This window comes from Schistocerca piceifrons, chromosome 5, assembly GCF_021461385.2.
Source record: "Schistocerca piceifrons isolate TAMUIC-IGC-003096 chromosome 5, iqSchPice1.1, whole genome shotgun sequence".
In the NCBI taxonomy this organism is placed as follows: domain Eukaryota; kingdom Metazoa; phylum Arthropoda; class Insecta; order Orthoptera; family Acrididae; genus Schistocerca; species Schistocerca piceifrons.
This window is the reverse complement of record NC_060142.1, coordinates 190,197,810-190,208,615: the sequence shown is the minus strand read 5'-3', so window position 1 is coordinate 190,208,615 and position 10,806 is coordinate 190,197,810. Positions and strand designations below refer to the sequence as shown.

General features: G+C 35.7%; 1 protein-coding gene across 1 annotated transcript; it reads right to left on the bottom strand.

The window, feature by feature from the left end:
- Positions 1 to 10,069: 10,069 nt before the first annotated feature.
- Positions 10,070 to 10,522, bottom strand: LOC124798879 (52 kDa repressor of the inhibitor of the protein kinase-like). The gene has a single exon (XM_047262411.1). The coding sequence runs from the start codon at positions 10,520 to 10,522 to the stop codon at positions 10,070 to 10,072; it is 453 nt and encodes a 150-aa protein (XP_047118367.1).
- Between the last annotated feature and the right edge of the window lie 284 nt (positions 10,523 to 10,806).

Sequence of the window (10,806 nt, the reverse complement as noted above, 5' to 3'; positions counted from 1 at the left end):
TGACGAAAGGAGAAAATATAAAAATGCAGTAAATGAAGCAGGCAAAAAGGAATACAAACATCTCAAAAATGAGATCGACAGGAAATTTATTGGTAGATAGTAGCAAATCACTACACACTGAATCTTAATTTTAAAAAAAATGTGTTAGACAATGCCAAAGAGGTCTATTTTACACAGTGCACTTTGCGCCATCGTACACGAAATATATTGTTCACACAATTCCAACATGTTGTTTTTTCTTCCACACTCTAAGTTAAGTACCTAATCAAGATATAGACTTGTGTCTTACAAATTGCACACTGTATACTCTAGGATAGTAGAAGGATCCTAACTGCTCTTACTAACAAGACAGGATAGTAAAAGGTAAGTGATTCCAGAAAATAAATATGGTGTCATTGGCTGGGGCAAAGCACCATATGCCACATGGTGTATCTATGAAAGTACCACAGATCACCTACCAGTCAAATTTCACCACAAAACTCCTGAAAAATGTTTCTGAGAGGATGTTCATTCCCAGATTTTGCCTTGACTGTGCAGTGCACAGAATGTATTCTCAACTATTTCAACTCCTCCAATCACGATTTAATTCATAATTTATGATGGAGATAATTTTAAAAAATGTTCAAATATTCAGTGATAACAAAAATGAAAATAAATTTCCTCTTATTGGTTGTTTCACTTTCACTGGGTTAAGTACCCACATAGAGTTTGCTAAAGTATACAATATAATCCTGACTGTGTAAAGTAAGATGCACAACAAATAAATTTCCAGTGGTGTGTCAAATACCAAAGAACAAATATCATGAAGCTAAACAGGTGATTAAGGTTGTCTGCACAGTTTCAGATGTGTCATGTGCCTAAGTCCAAGTAATAACAAATTCAAAAGGTCCTACATAAAAATCAAACAACCCTCAATCTATGCCAGGTAAAAACATACACAAATGTTTGAATATACCCTTTTCAACTCCCACTCTATGAATAGACAAAAATAGGTAAAAATATGCAAATATTCACACACAAAAGAAATATGAACAAAAACTACAAAAAATATATTTTACAGTATTAGTTTCAAATGTGTTAAGTTATCTGATTTCTCACTTGTCAGTGTTTGAATTTTGCAAAAAGCTGTGGATATTAATTGAGCTTTTTATGAGTTGTAATTTTCTTTCAATTAGTATTTTCTTGACTATTGGGTCAGAATATTCATAACATGTCTTAACAAGGTGTACAGCATGGGTTTGTCTGTGTGACGTAGAGTATACATTCTTCAACATAAGCTTACTATTTGCTGGTTGTTTATTAGGTTTTGTGGTACTTTCATTAACTAGGTAATTGTTTTCGCAAAGCTCCCTAAAAATCTGTCTGTAAACTACTGATTTCAACACACACACTTCCTTCCTTCACTACTTGTACACATTCACTAATTGAGTTACTATTAGGTGCCTGTTGCACTATCCAATAAATCTGTACTACAATATATGGACTTCTGAGTTCTTTACCCATTTCATTGACCTCATTTTCAAATAACAAATCCTCTTCTACGTCCTGAAAATTCACCCCTTTATCACAATCACTACTTTTTATTACATATTCTACACATTTACTAATCATGTTACCACCAGGAGACTGTTCCACATTTTCCATGGCAATTTTATCATCTGAGTACACACTTTGACAAATTTCACTTAAGACCTTACACTTTTGATCACCATACTGACATATGCTACTATAGTCATTGACTGCACTCAGTACTGTATCACTAATGAGATCTTCCTTTCCATTTTCACAAACACATTCCAACACATCATCACTGACACCAACTGGTAACACTAATCTATCAGGCACTGCTCTACTGGTTTCTAACTCATTACTTGAACACTCACCAGAAATTCCAGAATCATTCAGCATCAAATCATCAACTTTAACTTCTACATATACCGTCCCATCTAATTCTGTAAGTAACATATTATCATCAACATCATTATCATCATCATCTGAATCATTCTCATTAGAAACATGGCCATCACACTTAATATTATTTTCAATACCAAACTCATTTTTCTCTTCACACACTTCTTCAACAATCTCAATACTGTGACTACTCTGTTCTACCACATCCTCATTTTCCTGTTTATTATCTATTGTAATTTCATCTGGAATTACTTCTGTCATTCTCACTTCCATTGCCTAGCACTTGAACATCAGCTTCCACACATACAGCACCAGTGTCAGTATTTTCACTCATTTCACAGTCACTCAAAATTCTTACTAAACCATACTCATCAGATCTGTTCTCATCACTATCAACAGCTACTACTGCATTACTACTGTTAAAGAAATTTGTCAAAGTGATTTCTTCTCATTCAAATTCAGATTTTTTTACTTTTTTCTTCATCTTTATTTTCAGACAAAAAATTTTCTCAAAATCCCCTATCAAACTTCATTCTACTCACTTCAGGTTGTATTCTGGGTACAAAATTTTGGTATGTTCTATTTGTTCTACCCCTTCCCCTTCTGAAATTACTACAATGTGTCTGATTGTAATTCCCACGTCTATTTGCCCCATTTCACAAGGCTCTGAAAGAGGCAGGTCTTAGTTTACCAGACCATTTCTTCTGTTTTCCAAATTGTTACTATTGTTTCCCTGATTTTGCCCCCACTACCTATTTCTTGGTTCAAAATTCCTATTTCAGGTCTCTGCCTATCGTTCCTATTCCTATTTCTCCTGTCATCATTTCTAAATCTGCTACTGAAATGATCATTGAAAGCTCTGTTATTGTTATTCCTGCTATCATGACGTCTGTCATTACATCTGTCATTTCTCTCCCATTCTAAATCCAATTTATCTATATATCTAACTTTTTCACAAGTTCATATTTCCATACACTTCTAAATCAGAAACTACAGTTTATGGTTAAAATTTATGCGTTTTTATTCTTTTTGATTAGACTGTTACGTTTCAGATAGCAGGGTAGGAATGGCGAACAATAAAGTGTTGCTCGTGGGAGCATACAGGGATGAGGTGGAGAGAAGGTAGGGCAGCTAAGTGCAGCCAAGAGGTTAGATGGAGGGAGGGGGGCAGCAGAAAAGGAGAGAATTAAATAGACAGTGGGTGCGTTGGTGTAATAGAGGGTTGTACAGTGCTGGAATGGGAACGGGGAACGGGACAGTGAGTGTAGGACAATAGCAAAGCATGAGGCTAGAAGGGTTACAGAAACGTAGGATATACTGCAGGGAGAGTTCCCACCTTTGCAATTCAGAAGAAACTGATGTTGGTAGGAAGGATCCAGATGGCACAGGCTGTGAAGCAGCCATTAAAATGACTTTTGAACTAAGAGTGCAGCTATGTTTACTTCCTCAAAATTTTCCAAATTTTGTTGTTAAACCACAGTGGGTCTTTTCCATCCTTAATCCACTTACTAGGCACATAGTTTCCCATACCACAATTTACAATCTGTTTAAACTTTTAACAAATTTTCTCTACATCCATCTCAATGGAACTAAGTGATGTCAGTTCATTGTTGAAGTGAGATGCTAACAACTGCCTATGTGCTCTTAGATTAGATTAGATCAGATTCAGTTTTCATTCCATAGACCCAAAAATGAGATGATTCTCTTGGGTGTGGAACAAGTCAGATAGTATAGCACAAAAACATAACACATTTGAATGTAATACTCACTACCATGATCAGTTGTCAGGAAACTGTCAAAATAGGTGCATACATTACAGTACACTGTGACTGGTATTATTTACATAATTAAGACACTATCATAATGAAACATAGCCATGCAATTTTAATAAATTTATAACCAAGAGCTGTAAAAACTGAAATCTAACAGACATTTTTACATAACCTGGTCTAACAGTCATGGTCAAGATATTCATCTATACAGTAAAAGGTGTAGCCCATCAAAAAGATGTGATGAAGCAAGCTAGGATCTCTTTACTTCCTGTCTTGTTTTGCCATCTGCCTCCTTAAATTCATTTTATTTTCATCTTTGTCTAATTACCATTAACATGTATGAGTATAATCTGCATTTCCATAAAAGAGAAAAGTTGGCCCTCAGTCTTATGGAATATAGCATCAGTCTAATTTATTAATTTCCTAATTTATTTCGACCATTCCTAGTTAATATCTTTTGTTACAGATCATTATAGGAGGAAATGAGTAATTGTTTTGAAACTTGGATTCCAATATTTATCAGTAGTGAACTGGACATATAATTGTGTATATTGGAGTGTTGTGAACAGCGAAAGTAAAGAACTGTGAAATGCAATATCATTTACAGTAGTCAGTGTTGAACTTCCACGCCCAATTTTTCAGCCAATATGCAGTATGTCAACACCAAGAACTATGAATGGAGGAATAAAGTAGACAAACATCACAAAGTCTTTCAAACTCTGTTTAAGCTGTGCTTTATCTGAAACCAATTTTTTAATGGTAGCTAGTAATTTATTGAAACTGTGTATTCCTGAATATAGGACCACTTTTTGGACCACTGTAAGTGATTTTAGGTCTTTATGTCGATTGTTCTTATTCCTAGCACTGATTGAGTAAGTGGTTGGAAATAGAGACGTATTACGTGCAACAAATTTCATTAAGGAATACCTATACTGAGAAAGTGTGGTTAGAATACAAAGTTACTTGAACATTTTAAATACGAACATTTTTAGGTTAGGCTTTACCGTGACTGTTACTGACATTAAATGAAACAACAAGTTTACTGTTACCAGTCACCATTTTATTTTTTCCACAACGCGTCTCAAAGGTTTAAACCTCCATCATCAGGTGGATTTACATTAGTTAGTAGTATTACATATGTGTGTATGTTGTGTTACGACTTTGGAGGAACTTGTGGCACTGCCTCCACTGGTCACAGGTTCCTTTTTCTGTCATAACACTTCACATGTGTACTGCCACATTTGTAAACCTACACACACATGTGTAATACTACTAACTAATGTAAATCCACCCAATGATGGAGGTTTAAAACTTTGAAACGTGTCGTGAAAAAATAAAACGATGACTGGTAACAGTAAACTTGTTGTTTCATTTAATACTTGAACATTGTTTCTACATGATGTTCTTAAATTTACCCCACAAATTAGATTTATTACACGCTTTTGCACATTAAAAACTTTCACTTGGTTTGATGAGTTACCTCAGAATATGATCCTGTGTGACATAATTGAATGACAGTAAGCAAAGTACGTAAGTTTTTTTATATTTATGTCTTCTACATCTGACATTATTCTCACTGCAAATACATATTTCTTTAGGCACTTCAGCAATTCTGTGGTATGCCTTTACCAACTGAATTTATTATCAAGTTGTAATCCCAGAAATTTAACAATGTCAACCTCATTGATCTGCATGTCTGCATATGTTATACACACACTGGAAGCAAATCTCTTACAAGTTCTGAACTGCATATAGTGGCTCTTTTCAAAGTTTAATGACAGTGACTAGCTGTAAAGCATTTATTAATGTCAGTGGAAATTTGATTAGCAGCCGTTTCTAAATCTGTACTTGACTTGCTACTTACTGCAACGTTTGTATCAGCTGCAAACAAAACAGACTTTGTATCTGGAAATGTAATAGACAAGAGGTCATTAATGTACACAAGAAGGATCCAAGATGGAACCCTTAGGAACACCAGATGTAATTAATTCCCAATCAAATGAAGACAGACTGCTTACTGAAGAGGTATTTTGCAGTGACTCCCTTTGTTTCCTCTTAGTTAAGATAAGACTCAAACCATTTTACAGCAGTCACAGTGACACCATAATATTGTAATTTACTTAAGAGAATGCTGTGATTCACACAGTCAAAGACTTTTTACAGGTCACAGAAAATGACAGTAGCCTATAATTTGTTATATAATGAATTAAGTACAGTGTCACTGTACCTATAAATAGCTGTCTATATATTAGGACCCTTAAGAAAACCAAACTGTGACTTGGACAATATATTATTTGCAGTCAGATGCTTAAGGAGGCACTTGAACACAACCTTTTCAAATATTTTTGAAAAAGCCAGCAGAAGTGAAGTTGGTTGATAGTCTGATAGTATCTCTTTATCCCCCTTCTTGTAATGAGGCTTAAATCCAGCATATTTTAGCCAGTCTGGAAATGTTCTGCTAATAAGAGAGTGATTACACAAAAAAGATAGAATTCAACTCACATGAGCACTCTTTGATCAACTTTGTTGATATGTTATCATAACCACTAGAATACTTAGATGTTAAGGATTTTATGATCAGTGCTACTTCTTTAGGAGATGTGATTGTCATTTCCATTTTACTGAAGAAATTTTGTAAAGACTGGTCTCAGATACTTCATTTCACTGTTTACCGAACCTGACAATGCCAAGCTGTCAGTAATAGAAATGAAGTACTCTTTCTAGCAGAAACCCTCTTCTAACCTTCTTGAAGGATTTATTAACTTTCATAAGCATAGGTGCGATAATGACATCATATCACTAATCCCCATCTCTATACTCATGCTGTCAATAAGGTCCAGCCTCTTTGTAGCTGCAAAGTCTGAGATATTCCCACTGTATGTGGACTGCCAGACTAGCTGCTCAAGATAGTTTCCAGGAAATGTGTTCAAAACTACTTTGAAAGACTGGAAGACTGTCTGCTTGGACTCCCCCCACCCATCACCCACAATGAATCTGCAGACATCGCAGTCTGTGCCGTGCTGGGTAGATTCAAGTCACCTCCAGATAGTATTGTGTGGTCTGGGTATTTACATGCTACTGACTGTAGACTTGCTTTTAATTACTCTAAAACCATCACAGTGGAATTGGGTGGCCAGCGAAAACATACAACAATTAACCTGATTCCACCTAGAGCTGTTATATTTGACCAGATAAGTTCACTGTCACGATCAACTTTGACCTCAATCAAGATAATGTTTTTGTCAGCTTCAGTGAACATTCCCCCTCCTGTGGCATCTAATCTCTCTTTCTGATATAGATTCCATGTCTCGCTAAATGTCTCAGAGCTTTCTACTTCAGTTTTCAGCTGGCTCTTAGTCCCAAAATTAGGCTATCCTATAAAAAAATCTGTGTGAACTCCACAAGTACTCTGATACCAGCTGCTTCCTTTGTGCAGTGCACGCATGACCTATCAACGGGAGTCCCACAAATCCAATGTTTGGGATGAAGATTCTCTGTTTTCCAAAGACACTGAGAGAATGTAACATGCATTGGATGTCTCCTGATAGAAAATTAATGTCTAAAGATACACTGAATTATTTCTCTTATCTTTCTATTGCACATACTAAAAAAATTCAGAACCTCACATCTAAACAACAGTGACTGCTAAGGCATACTGATGCAGAGCAGCTAATTATGAATTGTCTGTGGCATACCATGTTTACTTTCTAAACAGTGTGTCGGAAACAATATTCCTTAACAAAATATCATCTTCTATGTCTTACATTCTGTTCCTCAAAGTTTGTTGGTGAAGTCATCAAACAGCATAAACAGCTACAAGGGAATACTTTGTGGCATCTGAGATTTTGGTTTTTATAGATATCACTGTTACATAAATTACAATTTTCTTAAAGAAAAAAATGTGATTTCAGAGACACCCTTACCCTAACTGTTGCCAGAGAGTGAGTACTTCCTTGTTGTTACCTGCAGATGTCAAAGTTAGGTGGGCTAGCTAATCCAGCAATAGTAGTCAAAAAAATTATTAGGACATTAATTTGCTTTCAGACTTTGTCAAAACCAATTTTGTAGAATCTTCATTTTTTCTCACACACACAACTCTATATACATAATTACACACTCAGTTTAAAAAATAAGAAAAATATTTACTGAACATCTGCTTTCAGAGTTGTATTATTTGAAAAATCATTGACAGTGTCAATGATTTCAGTTCATCTTACAAGGTGTCTAATTAAACATGTGAGTCACAAGTGTTTATAAACCTGTCACTCACACAAAATGGATCTGCTGCCTATGTTTAAGTGTAAAATAGCATAAGCATCAAAGTACCTTTGAGCGAAAAAAGTAACTGGCTTAGTGATGGATCATGCACTCAACCTTTGGCACCCTCCTGGAGCTGGTGCCTAGATGAGGTGCACTCGTTGCAGCCTGAGAAGGACCATCTCTGTGTGATTTGTAAAGTTTTGCCAGTTAGCTATAGTTTCACTTGAAATTTAAAAAAAAATCATTTGTCTGTATGCATTTGCTGTTGACTTTAACATGAAGATAATGTGGTACATTACTTCATAAAACTCAATCCTTGCAATTCAATGTTTTTTAGGCTTGCAAGAGGAGATATCAAAAAAGCTAGTGACATTGGTTTCAAGACTATTCGCATATGTTCCACTGTGTTTGCAGTTTCTTTGAAAATGAAACTCATACCAAATATGATTGAAATTCTGATAAGGCAAAATAATCTGTCAGAAGCTATAAATCTAATGCATGATCTCTATTTCATGTCCTGTGAAGAAGGTGATGACACAGGTCATACATGGTAAGTTTTTTATACATTCAGTACACATCATATCTTTTCATACACCCTATACAACTAGAGCAAAAATATTTAACATTAGATAAATAAACATACAGGTACCATATTTACATGTGGAAGTTCTAGCATAGACAGTGGCAGGTCCAGGCTTTCTCAAGGTAAACATTAATATACTAAAAAGCACACATAATTTTATTTTGCTCATTTAACCCATAGCAAGTCTCCTCGGATAACGCTTTGCAAAGTCTTCAATGACTTCAACAGGCTGTAGGCTGCCAGACATATCTCAGTGTATATACATGGCAGCCAAACTATTCAACCAGTCATCCATCATTGTCGTATGAAGGTACAACTTTGTCAGTTTAAGCAAAGAGAAGCTACGCTCCACACTACAAGCAGATACTAGTAATGTAGTGAGAATTTGTAAAAGAATTTTTATATTATGTAAAAATTCATTTCTCTCTTGATGTGCCTCTGCTGCTGTTTGGGGGTGATGTTCTGTGTCTCTTCAGAGCTCCTTCCAAAGAGTTATTTCTGCTGATAACAAGAGAGGTTGAGGCAAGTTGCTGCTGTAAACACATGCAGCTGCCAATAAAGAGTTCAGATTTTTTGTTTTTATGATGGCACTTGGTATGAGAATTGAAGAGTGCTCTGCTCTCGAAAAGTGACTCCTCAACTGCCCCAATACAAAATCAATGAATACATTCAATCTGAAACAAAACATGACATGACATTATTCTCAAACTCAAAAGAACAGAAAAGAGAGAAATGCTGCATCAAGCAAAAAGTTTGTGTATGTATTAAAGGTTATTTTACCTGTAGTATTCCTTGGCATCAGGTGCTTCTATATTTGAACAATTAGCAGAATGTTTGGCAATTCTGGGTGCCTGCACTGCAATGTCCGAAGGTTCTACAATATGACACACCTCTTGGAAAATTATTTCATATTTCGTTTCTCTGTATTGTTTCAGTGTTCTTATTACCCTGTTTATCATCTCATAGCAAAGGTTCAGATCTAATGCAACAGCCTGAAGGTGTTGTGAAAGCAAAACAGTAATTTCAAATATAGCGGCATTTACCGTCAAAGTTAAGACGAAGTCATATCATGGAATAGAAGCCAGAAGACCTGCACTTTCTGATGACAGAGAAGTTGTGTCCATTTCTTCAAAGAACTGTATGATAGGGTCAAAGATCTCTTTGAATTGAATGAGTGTATCATGCCTTTCAAGCCAGCATGTATCAATAAGACTTTGTAACTTAACTCTTTTCACCTCTGGGTGTTTTTCAAGGATAGCTCGGTTGATAAGTTCCAACTTTTTTGCTGACACACACACAAAATTGGTAACATGACTTACAACTCGCATCATATTGTGAATACTAAGCAAAATGCAGGCCCTCACGATAGCTAGTTTTAGTTTATGTGCTGCACAATGCACATAAGTCACTAGCGGTTTGAGTTGCTTTATTCAGGACTATACGCCACTGAACTTTCCAGGCATGGCACCTCCATCATAACCTTGATCTCTCAAATTCTTAACTAGTAGGCCGACTTGATTTCATTCTTGAACGATTTGATCGCTTAATACAACACCAGTTTGTCAGTTGCAGATAGAAAGCATATGAAGTCTTTCGGTATTGTGCTTTTTTGTAAATTCAGATACCTGATGCAAACACTGAGTTGTTCTGTACCACTGGCATCCATTGTTTCATCACCAAGCACAGCATAATGTTTTGCTTCTTTGACTTTGTCGAGTACCTTTTTCATAATGATAGAATGGCAACAATCAATCAGCTGATTCTGAGTTGTTTTGCTCAGATATGTGGCATTTTTTGGCACTGTCTCTAAATATTTTTGGAATGACAAATCACCTGAGTCAATGCAAAATTTTAAAAGTGGTAGAAATTTTCCTTGGCTGATTTCATCACTCAGTGTACCATCATCTCGGTGGCCTCTTAATGGTATGTTTTCTTGACCACATAATATGATCGTCTTTACTGCAGGAATCAGCCACTCTCTGTTTGATTTAATCATTTTCAGTTTCCCAATTTTGATTAAATTATTTACAGCTTTTTCAGGGTTTTCATATGAACTTTTGAAATGACTGCTTTTTAAAACTGCAATTTTGTGATAATCTGTAGTGGAATGATTCCTGAAGATTTCTAGTGCTTTTCTATGTTTGCAATGTGGATGAGTGACTAAAGATGCTTGCCCCCACTACCTTGACCAGAAAATAGTATGCAAGGAAAACAATATGTACCGTTCCGTTGTTGACTATAGACTAGCCAAGAGTATTACTGTAGTCAATCAGAATGGAA

Bases quoted from the DNA above. Each gene is read 5' to 3' on its own strand.
- LOC124798879 (XM_047262411.1), bottom strand. From the start codon at position 10,522: ATGATTAAATCAAACAGAGAGTGGCTGATTCCTGCAGTAAAGACGATC.